The sequence below is a fragment of the Dermacentor albipictus genome, chromosome 3 (genome assembly GCF_038994185.2).
Source record: "Dermacentor albipictus isolate Rhodes 1998 colony chromosome 3, USDA_Dalb.pri_finalv2, whole genome shotgun sequence".
Taxonomy (NCBI): domain Eukaryota; kingdom Metazoa; phylum Arthropoda; class Arachnida; order Ixodida; family Ixodidae; genus Dermacentor; species Dermacentor albipictus.
Genome location: NC_091823.1, coordinates 45,228,206 through 45,250,454, shown reverse-complemented (window position 1 = coordinate 45,250,454; position 22,249 = coordinate 45,228,206). Strand labels below are relative to the sequence as shown.

The 22,249-nt window shown below is 49.6% G+C and overlaps 1 protein-coding gene and 1 long non-coding RNA gene across 3 annotated transcripts in view; one reads left to right on the top strand and one right to left on the bottom strand.

Annotated features, from left to right (window-relative positions):
* The window catches only part of LOC139057366 (uncharacterized), a 190,917-nt gene that overhangs the window by 126,400 nt on the left and 42,268 nt on the right, over positions 1–22,249 (bottom strand). The window lies entirely within an intron of this gene.
* Positions 1–22,249, top strand: part of LOC135898178 (Krueppel-like factor 5) — an 85,265-nt gene that overhangs the window by 52,547 nt on the left and 10,469 nt on the right. For both annotated transcript variants that reach the window (XM_065426996.2, XM_065426995.2), the window contains exon 3: positions 16,399–17,356. In XM_065426996.2, the coding sequence (XP_065283068.1) occupies positions 16,399–17,356 (958 nt within the window). The remainder of the gene's footprint in view (positions 1–16,398; positions 17,357–22,249) is intronic.

The following is a 22,249-nucleotide window of genomic DNA, read 5'->3' as shown; positions in this document are numbered from 1 at the left end:
AGAGAGATTTCTGACAGGACGCTTATCGATATGCATGCAGCTTGTACAATACGTCACTTTACAGGGCACGTTATATCAGGGGTGGTATTCTGCAGGAGTCCACCTAGTGGACTGTTCAGTCCAGCCACTGCTGATTGGCTGGGGCCGCTCGTCTCCTCCTCGCTCGTACAGCTGCATCCAATCAGCAGCGGTCGAAATGGACAGTCCACTAGATGGACTCTTACAGTATACCCTCACCCCCCCCCCCCCACTGGTCTCATTGTCATCGCAAGCGATAAACAAAGCCTACGTCATTAGAGCGCGTTTGGCAACACCAACGGCGTTGTTTATCATCTCTCGCCGTGTGAGACGCCACTGCGTGCAAGGCTAAGCGAACAAAAGGCCTATATCGCCTGCGCACTTTGGTTCGAAGAGGACGCGCTATGCGAAGGGGACGCGCAACAAGCACTCGATTCGAAGTTCCCGTTATATAACTTAGGCGCGACAACCGCTCCTCACGAGCGCCGAGCGATAGGAGGGGAAAAGGATGCGATGGAAATGTTCGCGATTTCAGTGGAAACGGAACGCGTCGCGATGTGATATGTCGAACGCGTGTATAGGCGTACGGGGCCAACAAAGGCGCCGTCCCCGTTGTTGCGTAACCGAGTGTTTTTACGTACAGTACGGCGGGGTCGGTGGAAGGTTGGCGGCCGCCCGCGAACAGCTGCGATGCCCCGTTTTCTCTCTCGCTTTGATCCCGAGGGGAGGTTGCGGCAGTGTGATGAAAAGAGAGAGAGAGAGAGAAATAAGGAAAGAGGACAGAAAAACTCTACTTGCAGCGTAGTCAGCGGAATCACAGCCCGCTAGAAACTAGAAGAGAAATCGAACAGACCGTACATAGCATAGTGCTCCCGTTTGGTTCTTGGAACATCGTTTTCTCCACACCCGTCTCTCTCTTTCTCTCCCTCTCGTCTGGGTAAGAGAACCAACAAAAAAAGCTGCGCGCGCAGAAAAATTTCCGCTTAGCGCATGCAGCCTTCACTCTCCGTTTGTTTACGGCCTCTGGCTTTTTTGTGCCTCGACCCGCTTGCTTACGTTCTCTGCCCATTCATAAAAAAAGAGGCTGCGACCACCATTTCTTTCTTTTCTTTTCACCTCCCATGCGCTAGCGATCGACGCTGCGTTGTTCAACTGCGCCTTGGGGGGGGTCTCCTCTCGCTCTCTCTCTTTTTCTTGAACTCTAGCCTTCATGTTCCTCTCCTCCGCTTCTCCGCTGGGCGCCCTTTAAAGCTATGTCGTAACTTCTTCTTATCCGCTCGACCCTCAGCAATCCCCCGCCAGCTTGCGTTCTTCTTTTTCTTTTTTTCCTCGTGCTTCTCACTTTCCATTGAACAAGCGGCATGTTGCTTCAGTCGACTTTTTTCTTCCTCCACATTTCCTCCTCTCTTAAGCACCACCTCGACGACTTCGCTGAAGAAAGCTACCTCAACATAGAGCAGCCTTAGGGGTCACAGACCACAGCATGGGTTTTCTTTTTTTTTTTATCTCCATTTTCTTTTTCTATCTCTCGCAATACGGCCGCCGTACCTGGCGGCCGTAATAGAACAACAAAAATATTGCAGAAGGACAGTAATAGTAGTATAAAATAAGAAAGGGAGAAGAAGAAGCAGAACCGAGTCAAAACACAGCTCGCCGAGTTGCTCGCTGCCGTGCATTGAGACGCCGTCCGGCCTAGGAGCAGAGACCGCACGTTCAGGTCTGCTGCGGCGAAGCGGGAGAGAGACCCCGTGACCCCGGAGGAACACAACATGTCTAGCGAGGAGTAAAAAGAAGGTGCGGGGGGCGGAGGGGGGTAACGCGCGTTTGATATCGCGTCGCGGGAGCACGTTCTGCATGCGGGGTCTCGTCCTGCTTCTAAATAAAAGAAGAGAGAAACGGGAGATGAAAAGAAAAGGAGTCGCTTCGAGAGCGGGTGGTGCACCTCGCTCGTTGTGTCGGGGTTGGCGCGGAGTACGCGGCGTCAGATGGCAGGCAGCGCACGCCCCGCACGTGCACCTGACACGTTGCACTATAGGGCCTCCCCCGCCATCGGCGCTGCTCGGGGTCAGAGTCCCGAGTTGACCTCCTAGGTCAGGAGCCAGGGCGGCGACAAAGGGGACCCGAAACGTGCTGCGCGTAACCCCCCCTTCTCCCAACACACACACACACGCACACACGTACCTCCGCCACCTCCTACACCGGTCGCGACTTGCGCAGTCCGAGCTGGAATGCCTGTGCGGACTCTGCGATAGCCGCACGAAGGCTGTGGCCGCAGAGGGTCGCGCTTACGGAGACTTTTTTTCCGGCCAGCAAATGGTTTGTAGCCTTCGAAGTGAGGTTTCTGGGAACGCCAGGCAAACATTATAGTACAGCGCAAAGTAAGACAGGTCTTATCAGTCGCTGTAGAACCAGCAGATGATGCGATACCTCGCTCTGAAAAGCTGAAAACTCCGTTTGCACTGTCGCACATAAATATTCGGGCGTTAGTGCATTGTGTCTACAGATTATGGCGACGTCGTTGCGAGAAACACGTAGATTTACGGTCGTTGTAAAGATTGCTTGCTTGATTAGTTTCTCGATCGATTCTTTGATTCACTGACGGGGTTTACGGGCACTCCGGACTGGGCTCCCATGTCTCAACGCTGATGGATAATTGACAGAAATTCGTAGCGTTAATCATCCCTTCCAGCGGTCACTATAGCTGGAAACCGCGCGCTGCAACGGCGTTTCTCGGATGTCTATAGTTACGGAAGTAACTATTTGTAATGTGCACAGTCGACAAAATTTAATGTGCGAGCACATAATGCATGTACCGGTACGATTATTCGCGTCATGGTTTTTTTTTTTTTCAATGCGTGTATGCGAGAACTAACAGCGGCCCACGTGGTGGCTCATGTGCTCAAAGGACTGCTTCTGTGATAAGACTAACATTCGTTCGCTTTCTTAACCTCCACAAAGCCCGAGCGCCAGTCCACATCAAGGAAAATTAAAACGTCTTGTTCGCCTTTATTTCTCGCTATGGAAACTACGTTCGCTCTAACATAAAAGAAACAATGATGTGCTATCTAGAAATAGTCACTGTAGTGATGAATTCGTAATTGGGCTTCTGGACTATCAACAACTGACACTTTGCTCCAGCGTATAAAAAGCAGTTTCCCGCTCTTAAATCACAATGTTGTGGTATCAAACTCAGCGTATCAAAAATGATATGTTGGGCTCTGTGGTGTTAAATTTAACATTAGGGAGAGAAAGAGAGGCACTCTCATTGAATGTTAGAGATGTCTGCCTGGCTTAGCACGCTCTCCAGATGACAAGGTTGATACTCGAAATTACCCATTCATATGAGTGTACACACGCGCACAATATACACATTCAGACGCTGTAACACCGCTGGTAACCGCATGCGTAACACACTGAATTTATGACCTACAACGGCACTGATCAGAAATCCACCATTTGCTCAAAACACGATGATTCATTTACGTCACCGACTGTGGCGCCACGTCGAATTTCGAATGTAAGAGTCCTAGATAGACGAGTTGGTGGCGGAACGGTAAAAAAAGTAAAAGTACACGGTAAAAAAAAGTAAACTGAAATGACTTGTTCGTGTGTTTATTAATGGATAAGCAAGTGGGAAAGTAGGGCATCTAAGGGCCGGCTGTCTCATTCAAAAATAAACTCCAGTGACTAAGGAATGTGTGGAATAAACAAAACAAAACAGGATCACTGAATTCCGCGGCGTATCTTCCTGTACTACGACACGCAATCGTCCAGTCACCGCGAGCGTTACCAAAATAGTCTTTATTTGTACAGTCGCGGCGTAAAAAGAAAGCAAAATGAATCAACCAAGTAATGTTGGTTTCTTCTTCCCTCAAATGTCTTCATCATTTCCTTCCTATCAGATCAAAGGCCTTTGTGTCATCGGTTTCACATCCTACTCTGGAACAGGATACGGGAAATATACAAGTAAAGCGTGGTAGACACACTCGAGGACCATAAAATAAGAGAGAGGGAGCATTGTCCTCCCGTCTCCGCCGCTTCCCGGCGCCGAACTGCGCGGCTTCGCGAGATCCGCGTTTCCCATGGTCGCGAACCGCGCGGTGCACACCGGCGACGAGGACGCATCTTCCTCGCGGACGCGGGCGCAAGTCTCCCGAGAAACACGTGCGTCACATTTTCGCCGCGCGGTTTCGTCTTTCTCGCTAAGACGAGGCCAACCGCTGGGTCTTTCTCGCGCGACGCCACCCCCCCCCCCCCCTCCTCAGTTGCCCTCTGCGTCGTCCGAGCGCAGAACTATAATACCAGGCTGACACACGAGAAGACACAGCTGCGAGTGTTGGGTTTCCGAGAGCTCCCATTGTTAGCGCCTGTACGAACTCTCTTCTTCGTTATTCTTTCGGCATCCCCCTTACCCTCCTCCTACTCCTCCTCTGCCCTTCACTCTGGTGCCATGCTTTTAAAGGTTTAGCTAGATTAGTGAGCTGCATTTTTGGAATAACGCAAGAGGACAAGAGTGATATTTGAAACGAAGCTAAGAGCCGAGCGACGAACGACGGAACGGAAGATGATAGCGGCATGTTTAAAGAGATGGGAATACACGTCGGTGCGGATGATGCATGGGAAACTCGGGAAGCTGATATATTACACACAGCTTAGGTTAATAGGAAGAAAGGAAGTTGACCGCGTAATGCGAGGCGTCGGACGTCTTGGCGGGCTAGTTGGTTCGTTTAAACGAATGTTTTGGTAATTTCGCAAGCCGGGAAAACGACAGCTCCACAAGGAGATACACAAAGAAAGTTCAAGCGCAGCTTGAACTGTCTTAATGTGCCTTCCTGTGTGTTCGAGTTAGCGGCTTGAGCATTTAGCAAACATTCGTTTTAGTGTAGCGCGTTAAAGAGAGATAGCCGCTGGTCTGTTAGAGCCGTTCCAAGCGAAGCGAAACGCGCAGCGTCTCAAGGAACAGAAAATGGCAGGGGCAAATTCCGAAAGATAGGAAGACGACTGTGCAAATATAGAGTAGAAAAAGCTGGAAGTCGATGTATTATAAGATATTAATAGAAGTGAATTGATGGAGGCCATATAATGCGTCGGACATTTAACGCACCTGAGGTCTGTAAGAGTAATAATGCAGGCGCCAACAGAAGCGAAACACAGTAGTGGGTGGCAGGGCATTCGACGGAATGCTAAGATTAAGGCCTTTGCAAACATTACAGTAAGTGCCAGCTGACGTAAACAGTAGAGAAGTATAAGCGGAGATTCCTGGGAGCGAGATTCGGACATTATTTGTGGTGTCCCAGATTTGACAGCGTTCGCTCGGAGCAAAAAATGCTTGCCAGTGAAAACTGATGACAACACCTTCCACCGAACGTAAGCACAGATTCTACCTGGAAATTAGAAGGAATGTTGCCTCCGGTCAAAAAGAAAAAAATGTCCCTACTGCAGAAATCCGGCTCAAAATCAGTGGCGTAATACTGACATCAACAAGAGTGGTTCAGAAATAAAAGCAGTAGTTTGTTCATCGTTACCTCCACTAATAATGGAAATTCTTCCATCACAGGCGAGTGGATACAGTTTTGAAAGAATCTAGACTAGAGAAAGAGAGAGAGAGAAAGAGAAACTGCAAATATTGTAGACTGATTCTGTGTTTCCGTTCAGCGTCCATCTTGAGCGAATTCCGGCTAAGCAGGAAGGAACAGTTAGCTTCTTGCGGCGCAGCTCTTGCGCCCACGAGGGAAATCAGCCGTATTTATTCGCGTCCGGTTTTCCCCTTCACGTCGTATACATGCGAAGGCTCCGTGACGAGTAAACAAAAACCACGTGCTTCTTGTCCCGCGCGGCCGTATCTTCCTCGCGGTGATAAGGTCTCTTCGCCCACGACTATCTGCACCACGGGAGCACGTGAGACCGACGGGTGCCAACCTTGTTTGTGCGAGCCGTCTCGGCCGCAGCGAAATCGGCAATAAAAACCTTCTGGAGATTACTTATGCGTCCTCCACACGCATATGCTATTGATATGCAACTGCCCTCGCGCAGCGGTGACCGCTGCGTCTAAATGGCCGCCAGAAACGTAGAGAAATCAGTCACAGGACACTCGAGATGAGGTCGAACGTTTTCATTTCTGCCCTGTAACGATCTTCCAGGGACGGCCGACGAGCCTTAATTTCCTCCCGTCGACCCATGCGTGCCTCTTGAGTGCGACCCTTTCGCCGGAAGGCAGGCATGCGCTGCAGAAGGAAGCGGCGATGATGTGTGCGGTGTTTCGTCTTGAGCACTTGCGCGCGGTCGACCACCACCACCGCCGCCGCCACGGAGCTTGCGTGTCGGCCTCGCTTGTCTCGGCGCGATGATTGCCGCCGCATCCCGCCGACGTAGTCGACAGACGTCGGCGGCTACCAGATGCACGCTTCAGCGACTCGCCATATGGAGCGAGCAGCTGACGTCACCCGTCCGGCGCCGCGAGCTTCGATTCCGAGAGGAGAACGTCGCCGCTTGCTCGGCTTGCCGCGGGCGCGAAGTGAAAGACGGAACGTCGTTATGCAAGTGAAAAAACGAGCCAGAGGAGACCGGGGAGGGGGGCGGGAGTGTGGGGGGGGGCGCGCACGAGGAAAACGGAACTACACTGACGCTTCCGGCTGAAAGGATTGTGAATGAAGAAGCCGCGGGCGGCTCGGCGCTCGCGCGGAGAGAGAAAAGTAAAAAAAGCCTTCGCTGGGCTACACGCACGCATAGGGCGATGCGTGCAAGCGATAAAATCCGCGCAGCGAGGGACGCACGCGAGTCGCGGAAAGGAAAATGTCCCAGGAGACCGGAATGGCGCCGTCGGGTCCACCGACGGCCCTCGGAGTCCCTCCCGGAGCGAAAGCGTCAGGATGACGAAGTGCCACTATACCACCACCACTGCCCGGAGACTCGTTGCGGCTGTGGTAAACTATACGGGGCCCGACCTCCTGCTGCCTTTTTTTTTTTTTCTGCGTCGCGCGCGTATACACACTTCCTTCTTCCTGGCGGTTCCGCAGCGGCCTGCAATTTCCCGACGTGCTTGGCCACGTGCGTGCGTAGAGTAATAAAGAAAGAGAGAAAAAGCGATAGCGTGCGTACGTGCAAAGTAGAGGAACGCACAAAAGGGTGGGAAGGGCTCGCGCTTAGGCTTCGTTATACAGAGGAAAGTCTCCAGCCCGGGGAGCTCCGGGTGGGCAACACGCGAAGCTATTCGTGCAGCCCCGGTACACTCTTGTTGACCGAACGTGCTTGCACGCGGGGCATACGGCATCGGCGTTGTCCAGCCCGAACCGTGCTCGCTTCCTCTCCTCTCGCTGCCATTCACGAAACGGTGAACAGAAGAACGCGGCTCGTTTACGTGTCTCTTCTTTTACTATGCTGCCCCGTTTCTCCCCTCGCTGTGGCATGCTAGTGAAGTTCTGCCGTACCGTAAAGAACCGCATGGCTTCCTGGAAAGCCATCCTCCAGTTTTATGTTTTCTTTTTTTTTCTGAGCGGGGCAACCCACAAACACACTGACCCTTTTCCGTTCTTCGTCTTCCGCGCACAGCGGTATGCCCCCGCTGCCCGTCCGGGCAGAACGGACTGGGAGATCCATTGTCGCTTTCCGGTTCGTCTTTGCTTTCGCTCTCAGCGTTGCCATTGGCAGCAACGTGCAAGGTCAGCCGGGGCCTGAAAGGGCTGCGCGCTGTGCGGACCCCGTGGCCGGCCGCTGCAGCGGCACAGAGCCCTTTGTACCCGTGCCGCGGCCTTGAACGACGGACAGCCGAGTGTGCCCCCCCCCCTTTTTTTCTCTTCACTAAATACTTTTATTTTCTTCGTTCTTTTCGGTCTTCGGCAGCCCCCAGCTGGCCGCTGGGCAGCGCGTTCTCCCTTTGTTCCGCCACCCGGCGAAACTGCCCCAGAATCTTTGGGCCAAACCCGACCCCGAGCCCGCAGCGCCAGGTTTTTCAGCCAAGTCCCGCGTCCATGCGGTTTCACCGAGATCACCCTTTTGGGGCACTGGCGTGCGGCGTTTCCGCAGAGGAAGCCCACCACTCTCACCCACGCGTGATAAAGCGCGGAACGCGCGGTGGAGCCCGCTCAGTTGAGAACGACTGACGCATCATTGATGTGATTGTGAAGGGACGAGTGCGCAAAAGAGACCGATGAACATTCCCAACTGCGCGCCCTTCTAAATGGCACAGTATACTCCCATCGCATGAACGCCTTCTGTTGGGACGCGATTTGCTTCCCGTGATTCGAGAATTCGCAAAGCTGCTTGCATGCGATTGCTGCAAAATCGCGCGCCTGGCCAGCGATCCAATTACCATTGGCTCTTGTACGGATAAGATTTGTTCGTAAGGGCTGCTTGTGGTTGCTCGGCCGTCCCTATAGGTAATTACATGTTCAATATCGCGATTAGTCAGCTCCATTTTGTGTGAAGCACTGTAGCGCGCGAAACGCTTCGTGCATTCAGCAGAAGAAGCCTTGCGAATCCGTCTCAATGGCAGATAGTTACAGGACACGCTTCTGGAGGCGGACACACTGCTGTTTTTATTGGTGCATCTGCTGTCTATAAAATAGTTGAAGGAGGGAAAGGCAGACACTCTCTGGATCACGCGCATTGCCTAATTGTCCTTCGCAGAATGATTTCACTGCACAAGTTTTGTGGAACAGAATAGTTTCGACAAGCTTTCTACCCTGGCACCTTCCGCATAGAGGAACCGGTGCACGCTCTTACAGGCGGAATCACGACTTACCTTTGGTCATTATTCATGCGCAGGCATCTTGGTAACATTGAGAAAGAAACGAGAGGATGGAGTACGTAAGGAAAGACTGCAAGCAGGTTGCCGCCAGGAAAGGCCACAGGTCTGCCAGCATCCTAAACTAACATTCGCTAACCTACACTTGTTTTACGAAGAAATGACGGGCAAGAAAGATAACGCTACATAACGTATGAGAGTTCATGAGCTTTGAGATAGCATACCAACTGGGCTGTTCAGTGCTGTGTCGTATATAAAAGTTTGTTCGATCAGTTCGGCAACTAAAAAAAATGGCTGTGGCTTAGGTAAGGTTAAGCCCAGGATGCGAAGCATACTAGCCTTTATTTTAGTTGTTGAACCACTGTTTAGCCTGGTGAACTGCTGTTGCTTGGCTATATTTGGTTCGGCTAGACGAAGAAACAACTCATGCATTACTTCTTCGCCTTCAAGAGTGGAACGCGACAGCGTTCCCGTCGACCCGCCAAGGGGTGTAAGACAATGGGCTACAGGGCAGCGACTACGCGCCCCGCATTGGACGCGGTGAGCGTCGAGCAAAGCAGCGTTCGGCGCGGCAACGAAATGTGCGCCTGAGCAAGAGACGCACGCCTTAGAAACAGCTCGTTTCTAAGGCAACACCGCATTCACTAGAGGCGCTTTTGTACCGCTTTGAAGCATCGTACTCGTGGCTCAGTGGTAGCGTCTCCGTCCCACACTCCGGAGACCCTGGTTCGATTCCCACCCAGCCCGTCTTGCAAGAGTTGAGCCAAAGCCACTTCTCCTCTGTCGTGACGTCACGGTGTCACGTGATTTCATGGCGACACCGCCGCGCCTGAGGAGCTGGGTTGAGCTCTCGTAATATGCTTCGCATAAAACACAGCTAATCTTTTCCTCTTTGTCTCTAATCTTTCCTCTTCGTCTGGGTATTTCAAACAACTATGTCATGACCCGTAGCCGATTACGTTTACCGCCCGAGTCTTCCCCTCGATTTCTGTGTTATCCTCCATCCTACGCAGTAAAAGCTAATGACTGCTACAGAACTGGTTCTCCGTGTAGCCCGCCTCCTTACTTAAACTCGGCGCGAAAGTTTGTCTGCGCACTGCGACCTGTCGTTGTTTTGCGAAGATACGCGGGGCAGCGCGCTTCAAACTTCGTATCAGACGTTACTCGCGCTTCATCAAGTAACAACAAAACAACGCAGAACGAGCGATTTGTCTCGTCTCGTCTCGCGTGCATTTCGGAAACGCGCACACCGGGGGTCCCTCTCTCCTCGCGTAACCCTCAACGCACACACGCGGGGCCGTGCTCTGGCCTTGACAGAAGCGCGGAGAACAAACCGCTTCAGAACCCTGAGAATAATAATGAGCCGAGGAAGGTTGCGATGGCAGAAGAGCAAGAAAAGGGCCGAGAAAGATAGAAAGAACGAATGAATGCTCTCTCGCTATTTTCGCGGTAGTCTTATAGAGTGGGACGAACGGGTCAGCTCAGCGCGCGCAGCCACCTTGTCTCGTAGCCGACAAACACACGCGAGCACGCACTCTCGAGGAGGCCGGCCCCATGTAGCGCTGGTTGCGTGTCTCGAATGCGAAGTGCCTCTTCTCAAGCCGAGGTGCTCTGGATTCAGGGAACGCGGCGGCGGTGGCTAGCTAGGCGCCGAAACAACGAGATGATGTACGAGAAAAGAATTAAAGAAAAGAAAACGAGCTCGAATGAACACGGCGTAAGAGAAGAAAGAATTGCTTTCCGAAGATGTGTCGCCTCCTCGATCAGCACTCTCAACGCACCGTGTCGAGAGCTTGGGGGCTCTGCACCGCTTCTTTGCGTTGAGCTGCCGCGTAAGCGATGGCGCGTTTCCGGTGTTTCGGCAATGGAAGGGGGGGAAACGGAATGAAAGGAGGGGGGGTACGCGGGATGGAAGAGAACATCTTGCAAGGGCAGCGTTTAGTGGCGGCGGGTTTGTGGTGCTGAAGGCTGCAAACGAATTGGCGAGCAGTAGGAAACAAACGGAAAGCAAAAGCGAACTCAGAAGCGAGTGTGCAGGGAACTTGTATCGGAGGCAACGTTTCCCGCTGCGTCGAATTAATGGCTCGGCATTTTTGGTTGTCTTGCGGTGGCCTGTCTTTTCTGTTCATTTCTTCCTCTCTTTGGAAGCGTCATCCAAGAAGGAGCCGCGTTGCGACATCGGCTAATGTCTGCGGCTTTGGCTTCGGAAGCGGGCCCCCTCGGGAGGCGCGAGAAATAAGTGCCGGCGCTGAGATGAAGTGTGGAACGCGTGCCAAACACTGTCACGCCGCGGACTTCGCCGTGCGGCTATCAAACGCGGAAACGGTAAAGAAAAAAACGCGAAAGGCAGCTTTGTGCCCGCGAATAAAATATAGGCGTGAGCGCGCGCGCTGAAATAATATCACCAGGCGATGCCATTTGCGGCTCTAACTTCGGATAGCGCAAGACGGACGAAAGCCGAACAAATATACATTCTAGAAGCCTTTAGGGCTCCCTTTGTTTAGTTTATATTCGCGCCATAGCTTCGAATTTAAATACCTTATCAGTGGCGCGTTCGTGCTGACGATGCCGTGAGGCTGCCGAGCGTTCTTGGCTCGAAGGTGACGCCCCACGTGTGGCTGTCTGGGACTGAGAAAGTTGCCTGTACAGCCTCGCAAATCGCAAGATTGACACATGAGACTCCAAAAAACAGTTATGGTTGCAGGTGCATACTGGTGGCACCTGCTTCTGCCAGCGCTCGTCTGCGCTAAGCTTGTATACATCGCGTCATCATTCATTCATCATAGGAAGTGGTATGCGAGGCCAGGGCCCACGTAACCTAGCCATTCACTTCGTTCCATTCTGTGCTATAAGCTTATTTATTACCCATCGCTCGCGACAAGCCGAACCTAATCGTATCGTAGGCGGAGTGATGCTCGAATCACTGACGAAGCGCCGGAAAGGAAACCCACCTTTGCTCTCGGTGCAAGAAAGAAACTTGTCCCTCTTCAGGACAGCGACATATGGCGTGGGCGCTGAATGACTCATTAGACGTGGTCAGGCACTCATTGCTGCTGCTCGACGTTTTATTACCGGCCCCTGATTCATACCTCCCAATTATGAATGTACGAAGGCCAAGGACATGTGCCGCCAGCTTTCGCCTGCTGAATTCGATATTCGCGCTTGCCACTCGTAGAACAACCTCAGCTGTAGCCATGGTCATAATTTAAAAAAAAACACATATTGCTTAAATCTGGGGAATAGAAGCGTGCAGCTGGTTCCACTGTCGGCCCACTAAGCGTTATATGCCGGTATTATATTTTCTTCCTTCAGATTTCAAAGAACATTTAAGTATCGCTTGTGTGAGATAGAAAATTGATCTGTATTACTCGAATTGAGATGTACATTTACATGCACGAGAAATGTAAATTCCTCTTCATTTAATTAACAAAATTTAATTAATCAAGAAGTAACTGATTACCTTTCTGCTCATGTTGCAATAGATGAATTTGAGTTAGTGGGCTTTAGTGGGCTCGCCTGAGAATTCGTTCCACTTGGAACGAATCTCAGGATGACACTAGAGTTTCGAGATATTCATTCCCCAAGCGGGCGGCCGAGGACATTGGCGTTCCAGTTGCTTTTGTGCTTCAATGCATACACCGGCATTAAAACAAAAAAAAAGGAAGTAGCTGGAGGAACAGTGCGGGCTCACTGCAAGATAGGTGGCTCATACCTCGAAGACATGTGTAATTATCAAATTTCGTTCCAAATGGATATGCCTTGCTAACTCCCCGGCTACAACTTATTACTCGCAACACGTGTCGTAAAATGACTAAATAAGAAATTATTATATATTTTATTAGCCAAATATGCATTTTGGTTTATTGTTCAAACGATCTCTGCCTCTTTGATCAGCCTAACTCAAGAAAAATGTTATCGTGCTATCTGCCACAAACAATTATAAGAAACAATTCCGTATAGCCCATAAAAAATGGTATGATGGTTTATATGCCGCAATATTATTAAAGCTACTTTATGCACGTGACATACATGCCGAAGGGTCAGTATATTTACGCTGTTGTATCTATGTATATCCTTTGCGATCTACGTTGTAGCCTTATGGATGTTTTAGGGGTTTAGTGGGTTAACAAGTTTAATTCGAAGAAAACGCGCACTGCGGATCAACTTGATATACCTAGGACTAAGCGGAGTGCCGTTTCGCGTGCACATTTAAATGCTGTAGCATATTAGACAGGCTATGATCGCGTGTCTGTTCCTTGTCTCTCTCTCTCGCTGTCTACTTTAACTTGCTACCCCGTCCGTTCCGCAGCGTATAGGCTAGCGAACCGCATTTCCCTTTATGGTTAGCCTCCCTTCCTTTCTCCTTCCTTCTGTCACTCTCTCCTAGGTGGAAGATGGTTCCAGAGCCCCTGCCATTGGTGACAATACACTGACGTCAAACACCATGGCAGAGGCCTTATGCATACCTAATAGTGAAAGTTAAGTATCACACACGACCTACCAGGGAAAATTATAATTTGGCAGTTCTTATCGGTGTCTGTCTGCATAAAGTCTATAACAACTGCCCTCGTATTTCACGCTCAAGAACTGTCACCACAGTAGTCAGCTTATAACTCCAACCGCAGGGCAAATGCATCGCCCCAAATGTCTCGGGCTACCATTGCTTGTTCGACTCCAGCCGAGCTCATAAGACTGAAAATTTCTTCATCTCATCAATCCCGCCTTTTCTGCCGCCCTCATCTGGTTTTCCCTTCCGTTCGATCCACACGTTAAATCAATCAACTATCCGTTACCTGTTCTGTGTATTGCTTCCTCTTATGTCTGCTATGATTGCCACTTTTGATTCCTAGTCTATACTGCAAGCCTATTATTATTACGCCTATTACCTTCCATACCATCGATCGTTATGCTAAAGTTTAGCTTCAGCTTCGGTTTCTTCGTTGGCCTCCTAATTTCGGTCTATAGGTTATGCCACAGGTTAATACTGATAGAGTACTACGAAATACAGCGAATCAGTAACCATGGTCGTCATCGTCGTCACAATAAATCATCGCCGGCTTGAGTCCACTGCAGGATAGGATTAAGAAGACGCCCTCCAGTGACCTCTTTTGACCCCTTTCCTACGTCAGCCGTCTCAATTGAGCTTGCAAAATTGTCTAATCTCATCGTTCTGTCTAATCGTTTGCCGTCTTCGAGCGCGTTTGAGCGAAACACGGCCGATTGGAAAACGGAAGCAGCGAACGGACCGAGCTGTATGCGAAGGCGAAGCAGGATGTGGCAACGCCACAACACGCAGACTTGCGCGTAAGCGCGACCACATAGTGCGCAGCCTTTTCTTGTTTAACCTAAACGCGGCGGCCCATCCTGCGCTCGTCCACGCGTCGTCCGATGCAGGAAACGGCAGATGGGCCCGAGTAACCCACGCGTGTCGCCATTTCTTGGAAGCTCGCGGTCGCGAAGCGGCGTTCCATGCGGTACAGGTCACCCAGGCCTCCCCTCTCGAGGCCTGTTATGAGTAGCCCTTCGAGGTCGTGTCCCCCGCCGTGTTGAACAAGCACGACCGCCCACGCGACTGAACCGTAACGTTTGTTTGGCGTGCGCCCGCGCGCGCGCTTAGCAATCCTGCCTGCCGCTCTCTCAACGATCAACTCGTTCGCTTCTTCCGGTCTTCGCCGGCGTTGCCTCGGAGAAGCGCCGCGAGCAGCCAGGTGTTATTTGACTCAGTCGACGTGAGTCAGGGCATGCATTTATGTATTGGCGTAGCAGAAGGCGCGGTTTCGTCGCTCGAAGCTCACTTTAGCTTCAGGCTATCTCGGCGGTATGTGAGTCACTGATACGAGGAGGAAGTTTGAAGGTCTGCCGTGTTTGCCGCAGTCAGATAACAATGTCTCCTCGCTGAGGTGGCTATGCCATTTCAGGAACCGCGTTTAGAATTGCTCGCGATTCGGTTGCATGCAACAAACTTTGTCATTGCATGCAGCAATGACAGAGTTGTTGAGGTTAGTGTGTGGTTAGTGTGACAATCTTGATTGGCCTTTGCAAATAAACAACGGAAGCTTAAAGTGTAAAGTCGGTAAAGTCGGAATTCCTACGAGCAAGGTGAAAGACCTTGTTACCTCTTGGTCGTTACTGCAGCGACACAGCGAAATGCTTTGACGTAGAAGCGCTACACCACTTGTGTGCCCTTTCCCGTTCGGGCTGGGTAACGATTGCTCACGCACCACTTGGCTTTTTTTTAGAACAATAATACTAGATATTGCACATTTTCTGTACAGACTTATCGACTGCACTGCCTTCTCAGAGAGAGCTCTCCATTTCGCTATTTCAAAAGAGGGAGAGCGATAACAGTAAATAAGACAGAGAGGTTAACCAGAGGATGTAACCAGTTGGCTAAATTGTATTGGAGGAGGATAAAAGTGAGTACGACAGATGAAAAAAAGACAAACGACTCGGATTCATAGAAGTGTTCGTTAGCAGCCAATCACTAACAGGGAACAGCGCAACACGAACGAATTAATGACAATTAATTAAGCTCAATGTAAACTCCGAAACATGTATGCACAAAGCTAAACATTTGCTTATAAAAAAACTAGTATCCTGACGAAAAGCGCTCAAATACTATCACAGGTCCCGACGGGGTGAACGTTGCACACACTTCCCACAACGGCCCATATGAAAGGGAAAGTTCAAAAAGAAAAGAAAAAGCAATTACGAAGCGATCCGCGGCAGCACTCTCCCTTGAGCAGTTCCGTTGCATCCTTATATGATGCGCTGAGAGCCGCGCGTTGCAGCTTCACTTGAGGCGTCCTTTCACTTGAGGCGTCCTTTCACTTGAAAGGACGTCTCACTTGAAAGGACGCCATATCACTTGAGGCGTCCTTTTCAGACACTGCAGCCGCTGGACTGCGCATGCTGGTAGGCATAGTTTACATCGCTGCCATCGCCGTATGCAGCGGCGACTGCGGTGTGACCATTTCGGTATGCACCTCACGGTATCTCACCAATACTCATGAGGCTGAAGACGGATGGCGGTCAGTGTCATAGGCTCTCTCGGATTCATATAAGCCGTCAGAATTATCGTGAAGAAACCGGACACAAAGTTCCCTGAATTGGTGAAATTCTAGAGCGGTTGTTAGCAGTAGCGCGATACATGATACTACCGATCGATAGCCTTCGACGACCTATACAACTTTGCGCATGGCTTCACAAACGCACGTACACATGCAAAGCTATGTTATACCCCTTCACGAATTCTGTGAAGCTGTAAGGAAGTTCAGAGGCACGATCGTTGAACGTAAAAAAAAAAAGCCTACAGGTATATGTCTTCTTGAGCGGAATTGAGGTGCATCGATACGAACACAGGTGACAGAAAGAACACGGACGAGCGTAGGTTTCTATCGTCTGTGTTCTTAATACTGCGTCACAATTCTTTTCAAGAAACCGCTAATTAGCAAAACGATGTTCTTTATTAAACAAGGCAGAGATCTCTACGGCTACAAATGAAAACGACCCGCTGCGAGGAGATAACGACGGAAGCACTGCTGCGAATATTTTATCAAATATTTTAGCGAGCGTCGTGTTGTGCGAGGCTGTAACGTGACATAATACACGTGCGCCGTACGTGTTCCTTGCCGCAGGGTTCCGTCAAGCCAGACCTGGACCCGTACCTGGAGCGCGACTGGGCGCCGGTGCGGCTCTCCGACGCGGCAAGTGCCCAGCAGAAGGCTCGCCGCGAGAGCGCCTCGCAAGTGGACGAGTTCTTCGAGGTCCACCAGGTGGAGCCCGCGGAAGACGGCGGAATGACGGCGTCGTTCGCCACCATGTGCGCGTCCCCGTACCCGCCCTACATGGGCCGGTACACTCACGCGCCGCCTCACATGCGGGCCGAGTACCGGCTCTACCATATGGCTGTGTCCAAGTCCGAGGACAACGTTTTCGCTAAACCCAACCCTCCCCAGCCGCAGCAGCAGCAGCCACAGCAGCAGCAGCCGCTGAGGCAGCAGCAGCAGCAGCAACAGCAACAACAACAACAGCAACAACATCTTCATCACCAGCCGCCTTCCGCGCCGCCGATGGCCGACTCCTTCAACATCATCTGGGAAGACATCACGGCGAGCATGAACGCCCGGGAGCCGGACACCTCGGCAACGGCTCCGCCGCCTCAGTCGAGCTCGGTGGACATGGTGCCCGTCGTGAAGAGCGAGGGACCCGTGCTTGCGCCCTGCCAGTACGGACCCGTGATCAAGCAAGAGCTCGAGGCGTCGTGCTACCCCGGCGGTGGCTACTCGCCGCAGGCCGGTGCCGCGGCACCCCCGACCAACTTCAAGTTCATGGTCGGGGGACCGCACTTCTCGATGGCGCGAGTGTCGTACATGCCTCCGACGCCTCCAAACTCGGAGCCCGGAAGCCCGGCCACCGACGGGGGTCCCCTGAGCGGGGCGGCGTCGACGCGGAGGACGCCGCCGCCGCCGTACCCGGCCGAGAGCCAACCGTCGATGCCCTCCGGCCAGAGACCCGCGCCCTCCGGCACCAGGTACAACAAGCGAAACAACCCCGAGCTGGAGAAGCGACGCATCCACCACTGCGAGTACGAAGGTGAGTCGAGGGCCCGCAGTTTGGGCTGGTTCGATCAGCTCCCATGCTCGGAGAATTTCGTCGCGCAATGTCAAAAGGCACGCTGAAGTGAAACAGTAACTATATTTCTTATTTCAACATACTGCAATCACCTTTCGGTGATTTTAACAGGATGGTACATAACGATATTATTAAAAAGAAAAGAAATGGCGCATACATGAACATATAGTAGATATCGGTTGCACAATAGATACGATAGATACAAGCTATCAAGGGCGCAAGAAATATCGGTACAATAAAGCATCAACTTTTACGTTATGAGGGCGTCCGTTTTGGAATACTTAACACGTTTGTTCAGAGAAAACTAATGACAATAGGATACAAGTAGGTACAGTTCACTTCAACACAACTGAATTGGTAAGTTCATATTCTAACTATGACGAAAGCAACGACAACGAGGGTGCTGACACAATTGTATTAGTTAGCTTATTCCAGTCGACTTTGGTGCGAGGAAAGAATGAATACTTAAAGGAATTATTACGTGTGCGAAAAGGGGTTGTAATAAGGTCATGTTTCTGCCTAGTTGGGTAGCCAGAAGAAAAAAATACAAAATATCAGCTATGTTACTTTTATAATGGTCATTAATCAATTGATATAAGAACTCATGCCTTCAACAAAGGTATCTTAAATATAAGGGCGCAAGTTGAGCTCTATTTAAAAGGTCCGTAACTTAAGTCCTTGAAAAAGTGTTGTATAGAAAATGCGCGGCTCTTCTTAGCAATGTTTCTAGTTTCTTAATATGAGATTTAGTAAAAGGTAAAAGTATATGATCGCGCGTGATCTAAGATTGGCAATACAATTGATTTGTACGCTAAAAGGCGGACAGAAGGAGTTGAAAGCTTGTGAGCAAGCCGAAGAAAAAAAGTTTATAATTTGGATTTGTTGTTATATGTGTTAAGTGCTTGTTCCAGCTCAGATCATTTGATATATAAAGCCCCAGGTACTTGTAATTAGTTAATTGAGAAAGAAATATATAACGTTGTACCTAAAATGCAAAGGAATTTTCTTATGAGTAATCTTCATGGAGAAAGTTTTACCAAAGTTAATAACTATTTGCCATACTTCGCATGAGGAGACTACCTTATGAAATGCCCGCTTCAACAGCAAATGATCGGATGTACTATTAACTTCAGACCATAAGGTACAGTCATCTGCATAAAGCTTGACCTTAACAGGAATTTGTGTCACGATATCGCTAATAAACAAAAGAAACAACAAAGGACCAAGTACTGAGCTCTGGGGAACACCAGAATCAACCTTCACATGTTTTCGATAACAACCGCGAAAAGAAATAAATTATTCTCTTTTAGTTAGGTGTGAAGAAATCCAACCCATCAATATTTTATTGTTAAGTACCTTGTCTAACTTGAAGAGTAATATTTTTGTGCGAGACCTTATCAAAGGCTTTGGAGAAATCCATAAAAACAGCATTTATTTGTTCGCCATGGTTAAGGAATTTCGCAGAATCATGTATGCTTTCAGCAAGCGGTGTGCAGGTTGAAAAACCTTTTTGAATCCGTGCTGATACCTAGTTAGGAAGTTGTGTTCATCAAGAAATTTAAGGACAGATGGTGTATTATATGTTCGATTATTTTGCAAGATGTCGAAGTTAATGAAATTGGTCGATAGTTTCCAACGTGGTTTCTTTTTCCTTTTTTTATTTATTGGTTTAATTTATGTATAACCCCAGATCCGTACATTACTCGTGTGTAATTGCGAACGATGTTAAACTAACAGGCAACAGTGCCAAGGAAGGCGTTGAGAAAACTGACGGTTATCTTAATTAATATGATAAGGAAATGAGGTGGAGTTATTATACCTACAGTTTAAAGAATGGTTAATTTCGCACGTACTTTCCTTGGCTTCATTGTCCGTTACCATTGTGTGGTTGTAACAAAAGAAATTGGGCCACTAGGTTCCCTTTGTTCCTCTGGCCATAATTGTGAATGAGTCAGTTTTATGAGTAACTTGGCATGCCACAAATGTCGCAAAAACAAATGTTTACGTGCACCGCCTTGAAGTTTTCGCACTAGTTTCACGTCAGACCATACACTTTTGTGAGCGCCGGCTTCGCAATGGACAATAGAAGGGTATTGCATAACATGTTGAAAACAATCGCTCAACGCGACCACTTCTGCCGCGCAAGAACGGCTAATACATGCACGAAAATATTGTTCGCGTTGTATGCTGATGGTGAAGAACGACGCAGTGTGAAAACTGAGTAAGAAGTTTAACTCTTTATTGGGCGAACTTGTGTCCAGCAAAACAAGTAACCCTCAAGCACTATACGATGGCGGCGAGCAAAGCCGGCGATCGTCGAAAATCTGATCAGCGGGTCAAGCGGGTCAGCTTTTATACGTGACTCGTCGAATGGGTTCCGGCGTAGACGCTGGTGCCCGCATGTCTTCCAGAAAGTACTGCACAATTCGCGTCGCGCATACAATCAGATTTCACGAGGTTCGGTGACGAGAATGGATAAAACCATCAGTAACATTCGTGAAATGTCCGATGCATGCAGTCGCGTGCTGCGCTGAGCGATAAGGTTTAACATTTGTTAGACCTGTGAAGAGCACTCACCCGAGAAAGATAAACAAGTACACGTGTCAATATTGCGTAACCTGTGGCGCCAGAATGACGCCATCGATAACAAATCGGCCATTAAATATATCAAGAACAGTTTAGCGTTCGCTTAAAAAAAAATGATATATACCTTTATCACCTAAGAAAAATGCAAAGAGTTCGGAAAAAGTCAGCTTCTTGGCTCAACACGCAAAAAAGGAAACGTACTTTTTTAATTGAAATGAAAATAAGGGAAAGAGACGTGGTCACCTTATAATGGTGACGGCTACTACTTTGCTCATAGCGGAAACAACAATATAAAAATATGTAGGAAAATGAAATCACTTCATACGGTCAGGAATTCGCAGCACAGTCCTATACCCCCATGAACATAACAGTATAAAAGTCAAATGCGAGTTGCACCACAATGAGTTCGTAAACAAAGCCACAAACACGCACAAACGGCCGTGATGTAGAATCTGGTGATTAGGGCATAGCCCTTCCCTATGGGAGCAAGCGAATAAGCGAATCCTATTGCTTCTCTTGATAGCTCTACATTACCGGAACAGCTGCTGATACAACGTGAGCCATTTGCATAAATGCTTCGCTGTACGGTCGGCCATCTCTCGTTGAATGTGTCCCCACGGCAGATAAAACGTCGCGATACGTTTCCAGTGCCAAGGCGCGCAGCAGCAACCTATTCGCATTGACGTCACTCGTAATCGCCAGCGTGCCCCGGTATCGCACGTACGCCCTTTCGGACTCTCTACACGCCAGCGCTGAACGCTGGACTGAAGATAACGGTCGAGGAGACACACGAGGCCGACTCAGATAGAAGAAAACTAGGCACTAGGCGTCGTGATGCGCTGAGGTATACTCTGCGCGCAATTGACGGCAGTGAGACGAGCGTGGGAACGGTGAGACTCGGGGTTGAGATGTCATTGGGCTTCTCTGCCAGTGTTACGACACCGGACTACAGAAAAGGAGCAAAATACTGGTGGATCTTCCCGATTTGCTGTAGTATCGTCCGTAAAATGATCGCTACTACTGCCAATGAGCCGAAAGCTTAGTTTTTCCTTAGTTTGTGTGTGTTTGTGTGTGTGTGTGTGTGTGTGTGTGTGTGTGTGTGTGTGTGTGTGTGTGTGTGTGTGTGTGTGTGTGTGTGTGTGTGTGTGTGTGTGTGTGTGTGTGTGTGCTTATGCGTGTGCGAATACTGGTGGATCTTCCCGATTTGCTGTAGTATCGTCCATAAAATGATCGCTACTACTGTCAATGAGCCGAAAGCTTAGTTTTTCCTTAGTTTGTGTGTGTGTGCCTGTGCGTGTGTGTGTGTGTGTGTGTGTGTGTGTGTGTGTGTGTGTGTGTGTGTGTGTGTGTGTGTGCGTGCGTGTGTGTGTGTGTGTGTGTGTGTGTGCGTGCGTGCGTGCGTGCGTGCGTGCGTGTGTTTTACATGTGGCCCATTGCGGTGGCTTAGCGACAATGGTGTTGCGCTGCTAAGCACGGGGTCGCGGGATCAAATCCTGGCCGCGGCTGTTGCGTTTCGATGGGGGGCGAAATGCAAGAACGCTCGTGTCCCGTGCCGATTGGGAGCACGTAAAATATCTCCTGGTGGTCAAAATTAGACCTCACTCCCACTACGGCGTGCCTCGTAATCAAATCGTGGTTTTTGGCACACGTAAATCCACAGAATTCAGTTCAATTCCATGTATCACAATCGTAAACTGTGCTCATCAAAACACTAGCATTGGAACTAGTGTACGGTTAATTACATCCACGCAGCTATTGTAGGCATAAAACATGACATGTTGCGTAGTGGAGCAGGCTACGTATCAAGGAGCAGTGTAGCAGGCTACATTTCAGAGAGCCAGAGTTTAGCGGCTAAACCGCGATAATTCGCACGCTCTGAATAGTTCCGACTATGCAAACTAACTAGATATTTTGACAACGTGCAACGTAATGACAGAAACTTGTTAACGTTATTGATGTTAGGATGTGAACATTGATTTATAATAATAGCGAAAAAAAGAAAGCTTTCATAAAATTATTTGAAAAGTATTCGTTGTTCGATTTTATTAGCTTTTGGTACTATTCGACTCGATCGTATTCGAACCGATCTCAGAAATCACTATTCTCACCCCTACGGAAACGTAACGTGAGCGAAAAAAGGACTGCAGCTGCGCTTCCTGAGGGTTTCGAAATAGGAACCTTGCGCAACGTGTGACGCCTATTTTACCTGCGTGACATTTAATTCGGCATACTCCTTCTGGCTTTTATCTTTTCTTATGTGAAGGGTGA